The sequence below is a fragment of the Ambystoma mexicanum genome, chromosome 6p (genome assembly GCF_040938575.1).
Source record: "Ambystoma mexicanum isolate Mex_15411 chromosome 6p, UKY_AmexF1_1, whole genome shotgun sequence".
Lineage (NCBI taxonomy): Eukaryota > Metazoa > Chordata > Amphibia > Caudata > Ambystomatidae > Ambystoma > Ambystoma mexicanum.
Genome location: NC_090935.1, coordinates 890013602 through 890034238, shown reverse-complemented (window position 1 = coordinate 890034238; position 20637 = coordinate 890013602). Strand labels below are relative to the sequence as shown.

Here is a 20637-nt window from a genome sequence, read left to right as displayed (position 1 = left end):
CCACAATAGCATTATGCAGATTAATGTGAGCCTAACAAATCCCCCTTGGGTTTTAATGCCATAGTCATTATTTCATAAAGCCTGCAGCATTATGCACCCTTATCACTTCTGATCACTCCCTCCCTGTCACATTTCTAAAGGGACAAAAGTCCCTGCTAATAGTCACCCCCTCCCTCCCATCGGTGCCTCATGGCTCTCATTGAAATGCTCTGTTAACACCGAGGAACATGAGGACCCTCTGTTTACCGGAGCTCCTTGGGACATTGTCCTGGCAGCAGGACACCTTTTCCTTTGGGCACCCTCTTTTGTGGTGCCGACCCCTGACAAATGTCCCGGTCTGACCTCGCGCTCGTTACGCTACTGCTTGTGGTCATTTGAACACAAGAAAACATACCTTAATTTTAATGAGTCAGAATGTCGCAAGTAATTAATGAAATCAGAATAAGCAACCTAATGTGCTGTTTTAAAATCTTGTAGGTATTCATTTTGTATAACGTTGATATGTTTGTCTGAGTCAGTGCCCTGTTGGCAATAATCAAACACAAGCTCCCTTCAGCCTGCTTGCAGACCCTCCTTATGTAGAGGGGGCGCAGGCGTTTTAACTGTTGTCAATGCAGTGAATACCAACTGTAGTGTTATATGTTTCAGAAGACGGGAGTGTCTTTAGAATTTAATTTTAAAGATATGCCACCAGTCTTATGAAAGTTATAACAGAGCGTTGGCAATGGACTCTTGTGGTGTAGTAGTTTAAGGTTATCCCTCAGAGCCACTGTCCGCCCTTCCTCCACTCTGCCCCTTTCTTTCAGTTGTCATGTCCCCCCAACATTTTCAGCAAAGTTACTCCACTGTTTGAGGGATTAGTAGATTTGAATTTTTGGCTGGAAATGTTTGGCATTTTTGGTGTTGGGCATTATGCACAATAAAAAGTTTTAAATGTCGTTCTTCTGGTGACAGGAACCCAATGCAGTTGTTAAGTGTGGCTGCTGTAAGCACATTGGTGGGACCATCCAGGAGGATTCTGGTTAGGGAGTTCTGAATCCTTTGAAGTCATAAGCGCAACTACTTTGGAGCTCACAAGTAGATAGGATTTCAGAATTCAATTTGCAATGTCACAGAAGTATTTGTTAACTGGAGTTAGTGGCTAAAAGAAAATACGTGCAGTCATTTCTTAAGTTGGGGAATTTGGCTAAAACAGATGCATGCTGCCGTGTTAACTTCAGCATAAGGGAGACTTGGCAACAAATGATGACTCCCAACTTGATAGCATTGTTTACCGGAAGCGCTGGGGTACTTAAAATGTCAGGCCAGAAAGTGGGGTTCCAATCGGGCAAATGAAAGCTGCACATCAGAAACTCAGATTTGCTTGCATTTAATTTTAAATGATTGTGGTCCATCCCACTCCTAACCACTGACAAACGGACGGATTGGAGGAAGATGACTGGAAAAGGTTAGATTGGAGGAAGGTGACATCCCATCCATGTGCAGTAGGATTTGGGCGTCATCGGCTTATGTATAAAAATGAATACCACAATTATAAAGGAGTTTTTGTGAGGCTGGAGGTAGCCGTTAAACAGAAATGTAGAGATGGCAACTCCACGGGGATACCACTGGGAATCTGTGAGGTGGAAGTTTCAGGAGGACACAGCCACAATTTGAGATCTAGACTGCAGAAAGTCAATAATCCTGGAAAACACTGTGGCTGAAATGCCAAAATGTGCAGCCGACCTTGGAAGGGGGTGGCCGGGGGGGGGGGGGGGAGTCCTGCTGACAGTGTTGGAAGTGGGAAAAGATCTAATAATGCCAGTATGCCGCCACGGTCCTCCTGATGTCCTCGACCGTAGAGGTGACCACTGATTGTCTATTTTGAGGAAAAGCCTGGCTGTGCTCAAGTATTTTTTCAAAATATACATGCTTTGTTAGTTGTAGGCTAGCAGCGGATTCATTTTCCCCTGAAAGGGAAGTCTCGAAATGTGATGGAGATTTGCGAGATCAAGAAGGATAACTTCTTTTTTTTATGAGCAGGAGGATTGACTGACATGTTTAAAATCCTCTGGGAAATGTCCACTGCTGAGAAGATGTATAATGATCAATATAATAGGATCAGCCACAGCTGGAAAGAAGGATTGACTTATTTTAGCTGGGTGGAAATCTGCAGGTAAACCAGAGGCTTTGGCAGTGGCCATAAGGAGATAGTTCTTTCTCCGAGCGATGGGTGTAAATGTGCATAAGACCATTTGACACATGTCAAAAAACCATCGCAAACAGGGCATTGGGCTTGGAATTCTGCTTGCATGTTACTAACTTCATAATAATAAAAGGTGCTGGCTATATCTCTGCAGTGATGCTGTGAATGTTAAATAGCCTTGTCAAGAAATTTGGTAGAACATAGGTTAGCTGCTACCTTATACAGTTCATTAGTGGTATTCAATTCGGCAAGAACATTTTGTTCGAAGTGCCCTTTTTAGCATCCAAAGTATTTTTTTATAAATACGCAATATTTGTTTGAGGCAGCAATATCCTCTCTAGATTTAGCGATGTCATTTGTGTTCTGCTCTACAAAGTTAACATCGTTTAATACTGCGAATGCTGGAGTACAGTGGTTGATTTTTTTCATTACGTTTTTCTCTGATATAAGATTAATCAGGCCAAGGAGTCTTAGGGCTGGAGAAGACCTATTATGAAAAATATCCCAGAGCTTGCAGGGATTACGTATATTCCAGACATGATGTGCCTCGGAGCCGTTAGTGGTGCAATAGCTAAAGTGGTAGCTGTCAACCATTTCTTAAATGGAATTCTATTACCGATGGGGCAGGGTTGTTTTGATTTTACTTGGCAGAAGAAAGAAAATGGAATCGTCAGATGGTCTGTCCAATAGATGGGTTGAGTGGAGTTAGTATTAAAATGGGGGGTTGATGCAGAAATGCCATCAAAAGTGTGTCCTAAAGTGTGTGTAGATAGGTCAACCTACGGAGGGAATCCTAAACTTTGTAGCAAGTCTAATATCGATATTTTATTTCTATCGTGCTCATACACAAGTGTTTCAGAGTGCGGCAAGGTAAAGGGAAGGGGAACAGGGAAGAACAAAACAACGATCTTGCTAGGCCCCGTGACATTGAGAACACTCAAGTGCATGGGAGAGGAGGAGGGGGAGAAGTGCACGGAAGGGGGGAGAAAAGGAGAGTGCGGAGCAGGGAGAAAAACATAAATAAATAAAGGCAACAAACAATGGTAGTGCAGCCAGCAAGTGCTGGGTTTAAGGCAGCAGGCTGGGTAGGTCTGATAAATGCAGGAAGAAAAGGGGGAACTTTATGGGTACAGATAGAGACCCCAGTGCAAGTGGTGGCCCGGAGGCAGTGCGTGAGGGTGGCGGGGTGAGCAGGTACCTAGGCTCGGAGGACAGATGGTGGCCATGTTCACGGTGATGAAGGAGAACAGAATCAGCAGCGGAGAGGGGCGGCGAAGGCTGAAGCAAAGAGGAAGGTCTTGAGGTGTTTCCAGAACCAGAGATGGTTCTCCTCAAGATTTAGAGTGGCAGGGAGGCTGTTCCAGAGGGAGGCCCAGGTCAAATACAGAGATCTACCCCTAGCTCGTTTCTTTGAGGAACGACTGACCCTGAGGGAATTGGATGTAGAGGAGCAGGGAGCTCGACATGGGAGTTATTTGCGGCAGGATAGCTGAAGTTGTGTTGGACCCAGACCCCAGAAAGCCTTGTGGACAATTCAGAGGGTCTTGAATGGTATCCTTGCATCCACTGGGAGCCAATGGAGAGATTTCAGAGCTGGAGAGATCCAATCCCAGGACTTGAGGCCAAGGACAAGTCTTGCAGTCCTGTTCTGGATAAGTTACAAAGGTCTGAGAGTAGAGGCAGGTAGATTAAGAAAGAGGCTGTTCCAGTAGTCCAACCTAGAGAGAACCAGAGCTTGGGAGACAGTGAGCTTCTGGGGGAAGGAGAGGAAAGGCAGAGTACCTCTGATGAGGTGCAGTAAGAAGTTTGACTTTTTTGAGACATCAGCCTTGTGGGCGGAGAAGGAAAGTTTGGAATCAATAGTACATTAACTGTGGGGGATGCTCTTGTTGTAAGCAAAGGTTAGTCACCTGTAATGAAAATGCTTTGGCTAGTTATTATAAGGAGACTAGATTGGTTTGCAGGTCTATAAAAGCAGGGTCAGGTGAGTGTGGTCTGTACGTGGAATTTGACATTTAACATGAAGATAGACTTCTAATGGATTGCATCCTACCACTGATACCCTTTATCGTAGATACTCAATCAGCATCACCATCTGGTACTGGAAAATGTTCAGGAGCAGGGGGATTGGTGTGCCTCGGAGCCCACCTTCTCAGCGGTCCACTTCTTTGCTTCAGAAGTGATGCTATAGTCCTACATATAGAGCACACCATGTGTCATGCTCTCAGCTGCATGTTTCTCTGTGTTCAGCATTCTGAACTGGAATGCTCTTTCTCCTGAAAGAAAATCTAACCAGTGTCATTATGCTGGGTTTTTGTTAAAACCTTAGGTTTCAAATGTAGACGTTTACATTCAAGATGTCTAATACTGGCCCCCTTAATATCTGTTTCTGGTGTTTGAGGGGCATCCACAACCTTGCAGATTGCAGTTCCTGTCAGGCCATAAACCACAAGACCCTACTTAAACGGGCAACGAAGATGGCTTTTTGGCCAACCTCTATCCAACTCATGAGACACCCGCTTGAGAAGTCATTCTTCAGAAGAGGAAAGAGGGCACATAAACAGCACATGCCAGAAAAAGATCCCCTATCATACAAGGAGCATAAAAAAGACCTATTATACATCAAAAGTGGTCCCATTCCAGGAGCAGTTCCTAACAATCTTCATCCCATAAAAAGCAGCAGCAGCGCAGAGGGATGAGTAGAAAGAATGAAGGCAATGTGCCCTACCACTTCCTCTACTGTGAAGCCATGGGAGTTCCTTAGACCACAGATACTTTCAATGTTTTCGAAGAACGGAGTGCTAACGGCTTCAGCACCAATGGAGAAGGAAGGACCCACCATGAATGCGAGGTCCGGCAGAGGGTCCTCAGGAGCAGACAACACCTTGAAATCAAAATCTCTTTGAATACCTCGGTCATAGAAGACTGGAACAAAGTTACCAGCAGCATCTTCAAGCTTTGCTGGGTTTGCAGCCACGAAATGGGCTTTTCCGTCTGCTCTTGAGGGACATCAATTTCTACACCGCTGCATCATGGGAAGGCTATTTTGAAGCCATATAGGAGGTGTATGATGAAGAGGGAGACAGTCACTTTTGGACCTGAACCAATAGGAACGTCTAGGGGGCATATCCCCGAGGAATTTGTCACAGATGAACCTGATTTCACAGAGCAGGCGACGGACCTTAGGGGTGCATGTGGTCTGGACACATTCGCCTTTCTTAGACCATGGAAATCTAACTTAAGTGACATTTAAAATGAGGTCCTGCAAAGGAGACAGTGTTCTCCTCAAATCCTGCAGTCACTGAGCTGGTATTAGAACTTTGGAAACATACTTGCTCCTCTACTACTGTAGTTAAAGAGTTGGCAAATTAAATATAGGTCGGTTCCATCAGACACAATTTACCTTTCTCTTTAAAGGCGCCAGCCTAGAAAGTCTTGTGGTCCAGGTGGCCACTGCAGGTGCCACGTCTGCTACTTTCCCAACACTCCTAGCCGTCAAAGAGAGCAAACACATAGATGCCTTTGGTATAAAGGTCTTAAGGGTCAGGAGGATGGCTGTTAAAGCACACATACATTATATGCAATCGCCAAATAGTCTTGGAGGCAACAGAGCAACTACTTGAGCGTGAAATAAGTGATGGTTTCAACACATAAATGACAGATGGTAAGGATGCTGTTGTCGAGCCTTGCAAGGAGTATTGGACAGAGCAGATTATGTAGCATGTTCTAGGGGCCCAGCCTCATTAGTAAGAAGAAGCCTATAGATGATGACCTCGGGTTTGGCACCCGATAGTCAAGAAAAACTCTGGACACCTTTTTGGAGCGAATGCATATGAATCCTTGGAAAAGTTCAACGCTTCCAAAGCTACATCAAAGTCATTGGATTTAGCAGTGTACCAACAATGTTCCTCTTTCATGTCCTCTTCCTTTACTTTTTATAGGGGTCATGGTTTACCCCATTTTGATTCATTTAAGCACAGGTGCAAGAGTCATTTCACATCTGTGAGGGGAACACAGATGCTACACCCAACCTTAGCAGAGATTGGGGAGCCCAAAAGAGCCAGACGTTGAATACCACTTTTCCCTTTTCTTACGTAGCCCCAGAACGGCTTTCAGGTGCCCTCGCCTTACCAGACACTGGTAGGCGGGTCGAATATTGCTGTAAATAAAAGAATGGCATTGTACTAGGTCCAACAACGTGGCCCTACAGTCACCCTTGGGTATTGTCTCCGCCTTTTCAAGAAATCCCCAGACCATCCTCCACGACAGAGGTCCACTTCGCCGGACCACTTGCTGCTAGAGGATGCTCAATCCCTCCTAGTGAAGGCAGCTGTAGAGATGGTCAGAGCAGCAGAAATGAGGAGTAGGTGGGGTTACCCGTATTTTCACCAGAAAGGACAAAGATGTGTGTCCAATCTTGGTCCTGAGGCTCCTGAACAAGTTCCTCGGGTAGGAAAAGTTGAAGCTGGTAACTCTCAGATCCTTCAGACCCTTGTGTTTCGAGACTGGTTTGTCAATTGGCCTTCGGGATGCTTATTTTCACATGCCTATCCATCCAAGGCACAAGAAGTACCTAAGCTTCATGCTAGGTGGCACTCATCAATTCTAAGTGCTACTTTTTGGCTTGACAACTTTTTCGAGGGTCTTCCCCAAACTGTCTCTGTTGGGGGCTTGTCACAGGGAGGGTTAAGATTCACATCTACCCCCAACCTCGATGGCTGGCTCATCGGAACCTGTTCTCCAGAACATGTGGCCTCCCATCTTCTCCACAGTTGACCATTACTGCACAGTTTGGGTTTCTCCCTGAATTTCAAGAAGTCGCAAGTGACACGGTCCCAAAAGCTCCAGTTCATGAGTGCGCTCCTGGACACTCGTTTGGAAAAGATGGTCAAGATGTCCCAAGGCATCATGGCATCCTGCATCTTTCTGGTGCCCGAGGAAGAGATTGCTCCAATGGCTACGCCCTTCGCATTGGTTCCAAAGAACTGACATGTCGTACTTGCTCCATTTCACAACAAGCATTTCACAGGATCTACTGTGGTAGGCCAGCCGTACAAGTTGAGGACAGGAGAACAATATTAACAACTGTGGCTCAATGCAAAGGTGGTAAGGGATGCTTTCCTGAAAAGCTCGAGGAATCTCGACATGAGCTTCAAAATTACACATCAAAGCACATGTTGGTCCTGCGGGCAATCAGACTATTCCTAAAGGCTTTCCTCCTTCGATCCAGGGGAATAGTGTTCTGATCTTCACTGACAGCCCACCTCATAAGAAGGTCTGGGAAGTTACTGGCCCTGTGCAGGAAAGCAATGCAGCTTTAGTTCTGGGATTTATGGAACAGCATTCTGTCACTGGCCCATTTTGCTGGGATGCAATATGTGGTGGCAAATGCCCTGAGCAGGGCGGGCTCAGTCTCTCACGAATGGGAGCCATGCCAGGACATTCTTGCAGAAATATTCAGTCTAGGAATTGTAAGACTTTCTGCTACAGGGAATGTTCCCTGAAAGGGCCATAGGGGAAATGTTTTTAGTGGACTGGGATTTTGCTCTAATCTACGCAATACCACCGAACCCAGTCATCCCACAACTTAGGAGGTTATGGTGATTCGGCACCATAATGGTTCTGATTTCCCACGATAGGAATCAGAGGGCATGGTACTCCATCTCCTCTACCTGGTCATCTGTAATCCTCTATATCTCCCGACAAGAGCAGATTGGGGGGCCAGTCCTTCACCTGAATATCAGTAGTCGGTCTGCATGCTTTATTAGTGAGAGGCTGAGATACAAGGATTTGGGTTTGTCAGAAGAGGTCTTGGGAGGTTTTTCTCTCCACACGAAGACTGGCCACCAAGGCCATTTACAGTTGCCAGTAGAAGAGGTTTTGGTTCTGGCACAGGGAGAGGGATCTGGACCCCCTACCCCCTCACACCTCTTTGGTTATGCAGTTTCTTTTGACCCTAGCAAGACAGGGTCTCAAATTTGATTGGCATGGTCAAAGGCTATTTAGCTGCTATCTCACCTTTCAACAGGACGACAGAGCAGGCTCCTATTTTGCCATCCATTCCCTGTTTCAGTTTTTCCAAGGATTTGCTATTATGTTTCCACCACATAATTCTTCTCCTTTTCACTGTTTGCTTCCTCTTTACTACTGCTTTTACCACTATTCATTCCTCTTTTTTCCTCTCACGCCTTGTTCCTTCTTCTCTCTCACCAATCCTCGTCTATAATGTAAATTGTTTCTTGTACTGTTTTCTGGTTTGATTCAATTTGTTATCTAATGCTTGTTGTATCTAATGTTTGTATCTTGCTTGTTCCTCTTGTAAAGTGTTTTGGATTAAAATGCTATATAAATTAAATAAAATACAAATACAAATATGTTGCTATGTCTAAAGACTACATGAAAGATGATAGATTGTTTGCTTCATTCACAGGCAGGGCATGGCTGCATCTTACCCATTTCTCGATTAAATAATTCTTTGTATTACATAGTGCTGCATGCTGACAGGGAAGGACATGTCTTGAGGCCTGAGGGCACACACCATTAGAAGTGTAGCAGCCGCTTTGGCTTAAACAAGAGTGTTTAGGGATTTCAGCCCCAGATATCTGCCAGGGGGCTAGTTTGGCTTCCATTCACGCCTACTTAAATCATTATCTTGACTCTCTGGTTAGCCACGGCACTTGTTGTGGGATTGCAGTCCTTCAAAGTTTCTTTATTGAAGTGGACCCCTGCTCACTCTCTACCCTCCTCCAGGACTGTCGTACTGCTGTGGGAGAGTATTTAAGATGAGGAATCTCTGGGAGGATGCAATCCATTAGAAGAACAAATGACTTGCCCCTGGTAATGTTCAGTCTGATGGATTCTACTCCAAGCGATTCGTTATCGACCTCCTACCCCTCTGCACACATAGAGAACATCAAAGAACCTTTAGGAGTAAAGAGCAGAAGATTGCTTGTCACATTTCCACAATATTGAGTACAGTGAAAAGGGTGAACTGAAGGTCTTGGGCCGTGGTATGCTCTATATGGAAGCCTGTCACCGTCCCTCCCAGTGCCAAATAGTGGACGCCGAAGAGGACCGGCACCAAGGTACACCACACCCGCTGCTGGCGAAAAATGGTCCAGTGTCCATTGTCGCTGTCTGTGAAGTATTTAAGACGAGGAATGTGGCGGAGGAGAGTCCAGCAGAAAGAAAATTACTATGGGTAAGTAATATTTTCATCTTTGTTGCATGGAAGTAGCCTTCACAAGGAAGCTAATATTAAAGATGATAGCAACTCCACCTCTGTTTCCATTTGGGTGGTTCTGCAATAGTACCTATTAGTAGTTAGGCAAGCTAGTCTTTGGTACATGGGCAGTGTTGGCGCCTAATCCCTTTTCCATGATGCATAGTATGTATGGTGCAGATCCAACATGAGATTGCTGATGAAAAGATTAACCTTGCTGAGCGATCGATAGAATTTGCAGGTAGTAGCTAAGGCGGAACGTCCTGAAGATGTGGATAAACTGTGTTGGTGGGGGGAGGGGTGGAATAAAGATTCTTTCAGAAGTGTGGCTTTGGTGCTAGGGACAGAGTGCTATTACAGAGGCATTCCATAAATGTCTATAAGTCATACGTAGAGTAAGTACTGTTACTTTGAGACTCAGGTATGCGGTCATGTCAGAGTACCCATCCAGGATATGTTAGATTACAGACAAGCTAAGACTCCGGTGTGTCAATGGCATAGGGACTGCTACGTGTTCGCGCTGGATGTCTGTAGATAACTGGTTGCTTAATCTGATACGCTGACCACGTGGCATGAAATGAGCCAATTCCTGTGCCTCCTAGTAAGGCGGCCTGGCTGCACCCTTTATCAGACAAGATTGAGATCCCTAGAGCCCTACAAGGAACAATTAAAAAGTTACAAAGAAAAAGGACATGAGGCGTTCTCCAAAAACCAGCAAGGCCATACAAGGAAAACAAAAACGAGAAAAGGGCTCCAGGCAACCCTGCACCTTGCGTGCAATACCAAGTAATAAAATCAGAAAACTAAAACGGGTTAAATAATGACATGGAAAAAGTATCCCAAATTCGGACCGCAGTGTGTGCAGCATCCCACACGTGGAGGAAATGGACTCTCAGCAGGCACATGGTCATCACATTGCAGGTTCTTCACCTTGGGTTCATGCTCCCCCAAATGTGCACGTTTGACTCCAGAGTAACTATCTGCGTAGGGAATATATTGAGATCGGGTTGGTCTCGTGGGCTGAAGGGGGACGTGTATACCCCAGTGGTAGGACGTTGGTTTTTATTCAGATACTTTCAAGTAAGAAAGAAAAGTCGGTCTGGTGTGGCAAGCATGTTGCCTGTTGTGGTTCATTTTGAAAACTTAGGGCATTTTATCATTTACATGCATAAGTCCTAGAATCTCCTGAGTGTGTAGGCCACAAATTGTGTCTAGTGTTCTTTAAGGTTGGACCTACCGGATGGTTCGCCCTTTTAAGGTTCCACTGGTACTAAAATTACTCACCCCTTCTTCATTAGTGAGTACCCTAATGTCTTTGGTTCACACTCGCTCTCTCGTTTTGTAGCTGTTAGCAAAACTCTTCTGCGAGGCCATACGGATGGCCGATGCGCCCACTGCAAGTAGCAATGAAAATAACACAAGGTGATGTTCGTGTGAAAGGGTTGGTGACGTGGGCTGGTGAAGATTGCTGGGCAGTTCCTAAGAGGACTGACCAGTGCCTTAAGTGGCACTACAAATCGAGCCGGGGCTCATCGAGGGGGCGTGGCCTAACAACGGGGGTCTTCATGGCCCGTTAGGCCACGCCCCCTTGACGAGCCCTGGCTCAATCGGCTACTGGCACCCCTGCCAGGCAGCCTTTTGTAGAGATTAGCACCCTCTCCCCAATGGGGGAGAGGGTGCTGATCCCTGCATTTATTTTGTATAGGCTTGCCTGGCAGGGGACGGCGCCTCGCCTATTCAGCCTTAATGGTGGTGCTGCCCCTCGCCAGCTGGGGAGGGGCAGCGTCACCATTAAGGCTGAAAGGGTGAGGCCACTGGAAGCAGAGGCCTTTTTCCTAAAGACTGAAACTCCCACGAATCTGCGGGAGCTTCAGTATTTAGAAAGCAAGGCCTCTGCTTCCAGCGGCCTCACGTTTTCTCCATAATGGTGGCGCCGGCCCACGTGCATCACTTGATTAAAGGGATGCCTCGCAGGTGCGGCGCCACCATTATAGCTAAAAGGCATTTTTTTCTGAAGCCTGAAGCTCTCGCTCATGAGCGAGAGCTTCAGGCTGTAGAAAAAAAAGCCTTTTCGTGTTGTGGCCGGGGTGCCAGGGGAGATTAGTGGGCCCCGGCAGGGCCCCGCCTCAAAACGAAATTTCGGAGCCTGCCGGGGCCCAGCCCCGGCAGGCCCCGGCCCACTTAAAGCCCTGGAGGACTCTCTTCTCTTGCTTCTTCCTACCCTCTGCTCCAAACCCTGGCCCATGAAGAGCATTCTTTGAGGACTACACATTTTTTTCTGGCCTGTCTAATATATTTCACTTTTCGTTGCAGTGAAAAAAAGTTGAAGGCACGAGCACAGGAGTTGGTGAGCGCTTTGGAGAGACTCACAAAGAGCAGCGAAACAAGACACCAGCAGTCTGCTGAGTTTGTCAATGACCTGAAGAGAGCAAACAGGTAAAAACGCTTTCTGTTTCCAACAGTTCCTTCTAATGACTTAATGAAGTATCAACAGGTTCCATGTGTTGAGGTTCACAAGTGATTGAATGTATGTAAAATGTGTGTGTTCATTTTAAAGTCTGGTTACTTGACTGTGTTACTCTGAAAAGATGTCTGGGATTAAAATCTTGAAAACACCAAGGCAAGTCTGTAATCCAATCAAAGGAAATAAAAGTGCAAAAAGGAATAAAAACACAATCACAAATAAATCAAAACGATTAAATACGTTTCTTTCTCTCATTCATTTGCATTAATTTAATGTTTCTCAAAATCTCTGCCAAATCTTCCAACACCTGTTGCCTCTCTCCTGTGCATTATTAATCAATGTTTCAGTTTGATACCCATACTTGGTTTCCCTGCACCATCCCACAGATATCAGTACCGCTGATGCTTCTAGACTCTTGACACTTGTTTGTTTCCAGTCATTACTGCTAGGTATAACCATGGCCATTCCAATTTATATTCTCTGCTTTTCGTTCAGATCCGTATTAAGCTAATTCTGTTTGGTTAATGCCCCATGTTCTGGAAAAATGTCTCTTCAGGCCCTGGGCCGTAGGTCATGCACTCAAGAGCCTAGGGATGGAGCACAGCCACGGCAGTAATGCCTTTTTGGCTCTGCATCAGTTAGAGGGTGGTGATCTGTGGAGAATGGTTGTGGAGCACATTGTTCAAGTGCAACAGCAGCAGCAGTGAGTAAAAAAGTGTGTGTATTGGTCGTTCCATGGTTGAGGTGATAGTAGGAATATGCTACAGTATTTGGTGTATGGCTGGAGATGGTGCAGTGAGAAGTTGTGCAGTGTGGCCAAAGGGTGAAGTGATTGTATAATGTGAGTATGGAAGAGGGTATGTTGGAAGTGCAGCTTACATGTGCCTGATTACTGTGATATGTGCAGCTTTGTTGTAGTACGCCCTATGTTGTGAAGATGGTGTGGGTAAGTTGGCAGTGACACAATAGTTTGTGAATGGGGAGGGGTGGCGGAAGCTGTGGTATGTTTGTGGATTCTGCTAACAGTGATATGTTTTGGTGGATGGCTGTGTTATCGTGTGGGGGAGTTGGGTGGAAGTGCCGCTACGTATGTTACGTTTGTGGATAATGTTAGCTGCGCAGATGTTCACATGCATGGATCCATAGTGCTATGGTGGGTGTGGGCAAGGCCTACACTGATGTGTGCATGGCCAAAGGTGTGCTGGGTGCCGCGCACAATCATTGTGGTTGCTGAACTCGTGGATGGTTTACCAGGAGTTTCTGGTGGAGGTGCTTTGGAAGCAAATGCAACATGTATTGAGTGTTGAGGGGTAAATATGGAATGGCGTACAGAAATGCTAGTGTGCAATGCAGAGCTTTTGTATGTGGTTGGTGCATGCGTGTGTGAAAATTTCACAGCACCCAATGAGGGAGTGCTGGAAAAATGCCAGTGGAAAGGGAAAATGTATCGTCTCATTTACTGGGGCGTGGCCCTCGCTGTAGCTGGGAAAGCGCACGTGCCACATCCTGTCATTATGAGCATGCTGGGCATAGAAATGGAACTGTGAGAATTGGGAAATCAGGTGTTTAGGGCGTGGTTGATAGGAAGGGGCGGTATCTTTGTTGGCCACTACTGTGTCGCGAGGTTGGTAAAGATGGAGAGACGCACAGTGATCATCGTCGGTGATAGCTTTGTGCGTCATTTGCACAGGTGTTGTGTGCAAAGCGGCGTTGCTGGTAATTTCGGGTTGGAAGGAGTGGACACTCTCTGAGGCTGTCAGTATGTGTGCAGTTTCTGCAGAATGGTTCGCCTTTGCAGATATGTGGCCTGCGTCACAAACGTTGATTTTGTCATGGTGCACTATGGAAGTCTACATTTGGGTTACATGTCGTGTGGACATTTAATCCGTTCCCTGAAGAGGTTGCTGAACGCAGTGATGCAGATTTTTCCTACTGCCAACGTTGTCTATTCATGCATAACACCACGAGGACTATGAAACCATGCCGGTGTAATGTGTCCACAGCCACAGGTCGGAAGGTGTGTTGTAAATGGAAGAATGTGCAAATTTATGCAGACTGCTGGGATGTTTGCCACCAACTGAGATCATGACGTCGAATATCCAGTGGTTTCGTAGAAATGGCATTTATTTGAGCGTCATTGGCAATGCCATTTTCTTTTACACTGTGCAAGAAGCGTTGAGCAGAATTTGGTAAAAATGTGAGGAGAGGCAAACAGAAAGGTTATAAAGAGAAAAAAAATAAAGTTGCTTCCAAGCACGTAACAAAAAAACAGACAAAAAAAAAACATTTTCACACCCACGCTGGAACATCCAATCCCCTGCTTGAAATTTCTTCCTCCGCCCACCCCACTCCCCCACATCTCAATATCAAGAAAAGGTAGCGGTTTCCGCTGTACGATCAGGATTACACGTGCCACATTGTGGGTGGGCATGTGGATGTATGCAGATGGAGAAATTGTGCATACTTTTACTGAACCTTGTAGGGGACATGCTTTGGAAAGGCACAACACTTGCAGTGTGAATGTATAATGGTATAAGTTACAGTACAAGTGAAGTGTTGTACAGGAGTGATACGGTTACATGATGGCAGCTTGTATGCGATTGGTGGATGTGTGTGTCACTATTGAATAGTAGCAAATGAGGTAGTGGTGGAGCAACAGTAGTGGAAAGGGAAGAAGAACTACTCCTGCGTTGCTGGGTCACGCCCGTAGCAGTTTTTGGGAAAGCGCACGTGCCACATTGTGCTCTTCTCATCAAGCTGTCAAGTGGAAATGGGACTGTGGGATTTGTCCTATCGGGTGCTTGGGTGTGCATCACAGGAAAGGGCGACAACATTTTGTTCCATTACGCTGTGCAGTGAGGGGAGCGGGCAGATATGGACAGACGCATTGTGTTGGTAGTCGGTGATGAGTTTGTGGAAGATCTGTTCCACTATGCTGTCGAAAAAGGCTTTCATTGTGAATGAATATCCAGCTCCCAATTTTGTCCTCGCTTGAGAGGATCCAAAGACCAGTAATTCAGGCTTTGCACTGTTAAGGCAAAGCCAATGTTCTGTGATCCGGTTTTTTACTGTTTGATAAATGCTCTGCACAATTTTTGTATCCTTAGTGTAGTCTCCACTCAATTCAACTAGCAACTGAGTGTCATCAGCATAGTTTGTAAATCTGGCCCCTACTTTGTCCAGGATGTTACCCAGAGGGTTCAGGTAGATATTGAAAAGTGCAGGGGACAGACATGCTCCCTGAGGGACTCCACAGCTGGACAGTATTTGTGCGAAGGATGCCTGTCCCCAACACACTCTCAACATCCTACCCGACATGAAGGACTTCATCCACTTCACGGCTAGTGGAGAGCAATGACTTACCAGAGATAGTGTGGCCAATCATTTCTTATGGTCTAAAAGGTCACAAGCCGCGGAAATATCAAGCAGCATCAGCAAACCTGCCTTACTCCTATCCATGCAGGCCAGCATCTGGCTCTGAAGATCAACCAGCGCACTCTCTGTGACATGATGTTCTCTGAATCCAGATAGTCTTGGATGGAGGATATTGACCCTTCCAGATGTGTTAGCAGCTGCATGGTGGCTACCCGATCTACAACCTTCAAAAGAAACGGAACATTTGTAAAAGGTCTATAGTTGATACAAAATGTTGGATCCACACCTGCTTTTTTCAACAAAGGTGTAACTACAACCTTCTTGACATCTTCCAGAATGGTACCATGTCGGAAGAGAGCATTTGCAAAGCATGTCAAGAATGGTGCAAAGATACTGGAGTTGTTGAAGATAATTTTGGCCGCCAGAGTATCACCATTTGCAGGAATTGGGGCGCATTTTCCTAAGGACTTCCTCCATGGTCTGTACTGATATGGCAGGAAAATTAAAGAGTTGGAATTCCTCACTTGGAGGGGCCTAAGTATTTTCAGGCATGATGGCTGAAACCGGGTCTACTGCGATGTTGGCGTGTGCTGCTGTGATTTTATCTGTAAAGGCTTGTTGGACGTTGGAATAGTAATGTATTGTAGGATTTCAAGTGGGGTTTCTCTAAGGTTTTCAAGATTTCAAACAATTTCTTGGTACTATTAGAGGATCCCTCAATTTCAGCATCAACAAAGTTTTTCTTATCTTTAAAAGTTTTATCTCTATGCTCCTTTTCTGTGTTCTTCCAAATTATTTTGTTTTCGTCCGTCTGGTATTTATTCCATTGACGTTCTACTGTCCTTTTCTCCTGTTTCAACTTAGTAATTTCCGGAGAGAACCAACTGCAATGGGTTTCTGTCCCTTACCATCTTGGTCTTAACAGGAGCTATATTATTGAGCATGTCTGTCATAGCAATGCCATTTTTACAAGTTTGTTCTGCCTTTGGCTGTACCTCAAAAGAAATCGTTATCACAAAATCATCACTTTTGTGGGTTACTACCTGGTGTCACTCAGCCTCTCTGTGCAATTGTGCTCTTATGTTCGTTGTCTATATGGTCTCTATTGGGTTTCTGGTTCTCAGCCTCACCGGAAATAACGCCTCTCAGATGATGGAGATGCTCAGTGTACTTTCTGTCTTTGCTATAGCTGGGTCGCTAGTGGTGCCCAGAGGGGAGTTGGCCCAGTATGTTCTCTAGATGCTTGTTTGGGGCCCCTCTTGATTACCCTTTCAGAGGTGCTTGATCTCCTCGCCCAGCAGGTCGCACTTGCTTCTTTGCCAAACTGGCACTCGCTCATGGCTGGGGATCTGTCTCTGAGATTTACCTCTTGCCCCAGATCTATTTGCAGATGGACCTCCATGCTGTCCCACCACAACTTCGTTTCTCCTCTCAGACAATGGTGGGACTGTCAATGTGATACTATCTGGCTTTTACTAGCCACGTGTCTCTAGAGAAGATTCCATTGCCTTTCTGTCCCGTGACCTGCTTTATCTCACTTCCTCCAACTATGGGCCTTTCTTCCCTGCCCATTCCTTTCCTCCCTTTCTATTGTTTTGTTTCTCTTCTCTCTTTTTCTTCACACCTTCTTCCCTCCGTTGTTCTCTTTCTCCTTTCTAATTGCCTTCTTAAATCTGCTCTATACTTTCTCCTCCAATTTCTTGGTCTCTACATCCCTTGCTTTCCTACCTTATCCTTGCTGTTCACCAACTCTGATGCTTCCCCTCTCTCCCTTTCTCATGCTTTTTGTTAACCTTCTCTGACCTTTTCCCCTCTCACCCTTTCTTTTGTTTGATTGTCACCACCCCCAACATTTTCTCCACTCTCCTGCGGCTTGATGGCCACTTACTCCAACCTTCCTTCCTCTTGTTCCTTTAAAAGATACCACACATCCACCTCCTTCTGCCTCTTTGCTCTCCCTGCCCTTCACATCCAATACATCTGCACCTCCTGCTCACTATACACCTATGCTACTCCAATTTACCACGCCGCTTCCCCCTTCTTTCACAATTTGTTTACTTCCGTGTCCTTGTCCCTGGGCCAGGTCTCTCCCAAGGGTCTTCAGCTGGGTCCCCTGATTGTTGCATAGTAGGTATTGTTTGGTGCCTGTTAAGTTTTTCTGAGCAGGGTTTCTTGACTGAGATTTGCACAACTTACTTCTGTTGTGGACTGAACCTTCTGCAGCAGACCCACCATTTTGGTGCCACTTGTTTCTTATTGGGATGGAGTTGCTGGGCCTTGCAGTCAGCCAGCGCTTCTACATTCCCTCCTAAACAAGGGTTTTGAGAATGTGTTGGTCCATCCACGTGCTGTTGGTGGGATGTGCAGGGGATCCACCCCATACAACCCCTGAGCCCCACATTATATAGCAGGTGATTAGGCCTGGCTCCCTGGATCACCCCCACGCCGGCAGACATGGCTAGTCAGGGGACATGATCACAACCAATATCTTTGTACAGCCCTTCACTGTGTAACAAGGTCCCATTTGGGAGGGGGGACTGGGAGGCTCTGGGTGCTGCCACCTGCCCATAATTCTGGCCTGAGGTCGTACTCTAGGGATCTCTCAGGGCCTCTATATCGTCCCACCCCTAGCCTCATGTGTGAAGTAATCCGTGGCCTCCAAGCCCCACTTGTGGTCCATGGAATCTGACATATGTGCAGAGAGGAGAAATCTGTGGAGGGTAGGAAATGCTGCTTGTGAGCCTATAGTGATAGGGCACCACGAACCACTACTTAACATCATTGCTAGAGGACAGCAGAAGATATGTGCATGAACTTTGCTGATGTGGTGCTCCCAGAGTTGACTCCACCTTGACATAGGGATGGTTGTGGTTGTTGCAATGAGTCGAGAGATCACACAGACAAAGGAATTCAGCAGCAGCATAATTGGGTAGCACTGTTCTGGAGTGTAGCAGCTTTGAAGAAAGGGCTGTCTGACTCAAAGGTGGCAGACCGCCCTTACAACCCCTCGTTGCACAGAGCCGTTTCCAGCACTGTCCAGTAACCTGTTTGGGTTCCACATGGCGCCATCCTGTCCCTTGCCATATTCACCCTCTACATAAGACCTTGGGGGAAGTTTTCATCATTGTCGGCATCCAGAAACATCAATAGACAGATTGCATATACCTTTACCCATAGCTTAATTGAATCCAAGACTTCCATGGAATCCAGCACTGTTTGTCCCTCATCCAAGACTGGATGTCAAGTTCCTACCTGAACCTGTCAAAGATCATATTCATTTTTTTAGGAAATTCCACCAAGCTCGCCGCAAGTCCAGAATTTGCTGCTGACATGAAACTCAATGGATTCACACCTCAAATGGCTTTACCATTGACAAACTTCTCAATCAAAACATACAATGCGAGGAAGACCATGAAGCATCATGATGCCCACCTGAGCTCCTCTGTAAAGTCAAGCTTTTAATCCCTGCTTCTGTGTTTGGGAACAGGTGTTGAAAGCCTTGGTCATCTACCACCTGGACAGTAGCAACTCCCTACTAGTGGGAGTCACATTTGTCCGTCTGAAAGCTGCCCAGCACAAAACTAAAAAAAGAAATCTGCCATATTCGCCCAATCCTCAAGGAGCTGTACTGGCTACCCCTTCAAGCATGTGTCATGTGCATGACAACCTGCATCACCTTCAAAGCAATATCAACAAAACTGGTCGCGAAACTTGCCTCTCTGGCGCCCAAAGCTCCACCAAAAGCCAAGACATCACCAGACTGGAAGCAAAGAACTGCAAGAGAGTAAACCGAAACATACTTTTTCCTGCTAGGCAATCTGTCTCTGGAAGAGATTGCCAATGCAAATAAGACTGCCCCCACCATCCTAATCCTCATTAAGGACATGTTGACCCTACTCTTTAAAGTCCATATCACTGATTGCTCCAATTAACCCTACCTCTGCTGCTCCTGAGCGCTCCCCCTGTGTTCCCCTTTCCTTTTCCAGCTACCTCTGCCCTCCCACACTCTACATGTACTCCTTGGGTTTATCCCGTTTATCCCCTGTGTTTATCATGCCTTTGCTTTCCAGCTAAGCTTGTGCTTTATAAATACCATACGTACATACACAGCCCTAAAGACAGTGGGAGGAGAGGTGATGGAGGAGAAACACCAAAGGAGAGGTTGAAGGCGCAGGAACATCAAAGAGGAAGCAGAGAGGGAAAGGAAGAAGCGGGGGAGGGGAGATACTGAAGGGAGAGTAGGATAAACAACTGATGGAGGAGAGGAGAAGACCAGAAAAAGAGGAGGGGAGCAAGTGCTGGGAGGAAATAAAAGATTACAGCAGATTAAGACCTGCTCCGAAGCCGGTGGACAGAGGACGGGGGCCTGTTCAAGTGCTAGGACTGAGTTGGAGATAAGGGACTTGGGGAGGTGAACTCTAGCTTAGCGCAAAGTCAAGAAGTTGTATTTCGACGACCAAGGAAGAGGGCAAAGGTTGCAGTAAACTGGGGTCCAACTGTTCATGCACTGTCTGATGCCTATTGACTGTCAGACAACCTGATGGTGATACATGGTAGCGTTCAGGAGGACCAATCGATGGCCCTGATGACCCCTCCACAGCCAATCACAACACAAAGCCGTGAAAGAAGTGTGCAGGATACTTTAAAATCCCAGAAACAGGGAGTTACTGTCTGATTCTCTCCGGGAGGTGGTCTCAAACTAAGGGACGGATGGGGTGGCGGAACCATAGCCCTAAAGGAAGAGCAGGATCTGGTAGGACACGAGACCGTCTGCTGTACAGATTCTAATCCCCATCACTGTTGTTTCTGTCGTCCCTAATTCCTTTGATTAGAGAAAATCAAAACATTGATTTTTGGTTGCTTGCTGTTACACCCTGTACAGCGCTCTGCGCTTCTCTTTAGCTAGGTCTGCGCTTTAAACAAGAACATGCAAAATACTGCATCAAAAAGCCAAGTGGCATGCCTTCTCCTCTTGCAAAATGAATCTGTTGCAAAAGTATCCCATCCACCACCCAGGGCTGATGCTTCAGTCACAACGTTGCATAGGGCCTCGTGCAGCAGCCTTTCAATAAAGTCTTTGCAGAGCAAATCGCACTCCCGGCTCTGAATACTGGATATCATCTGACTCCAGTCAACCCAAAGTCCCTTGTGCCTGCTTGACATGAAGATATGGGGGATACTCTTACGTCCCGTCCACTTTCCTCCATGCTGCATGGGTGTCCCTTCCAAGGGACGGGAGACAGAATCTTTTTCACCAGAAGAAACCTTCTTCCCCTTTAAATTTAGAAGGGTGCGGCCCGGGGAACATGCGCTGTCCTGACTCTGTGCTCTGGCGCCACACCTCAGTCCCCTTTTCCGCGTCGACGGGAACGGGCCGAATTCACCAGCGCT

General features: G+C 46.3%; 1 protein-coding gene across 5 annotated transcripts in view; it reads left to right on the top strand.

Moving 5' to 3' along the window:
- Window positions 1–20637, top strand: part of MCC (MCC regulator of WNT signaling pathway) — a 2118336-nt gene that overhangs the window by 2080402 nt on the left and 17297 nt on the right. For all 5 annotated transcript variants that reach the window (XM_069625509.1, XM_069625508.1, XM_069625511.1 and 2 more), the window contains one exon: window positions 11721–11843. In XM_069625509.1, coding sequence (XP_069481610.1) covers window positions 11721–11843 — 123 coding nt within the window. The remainder of the gene's footprint in view (window positions 1–11720; window positions 11844–20637) is intronic.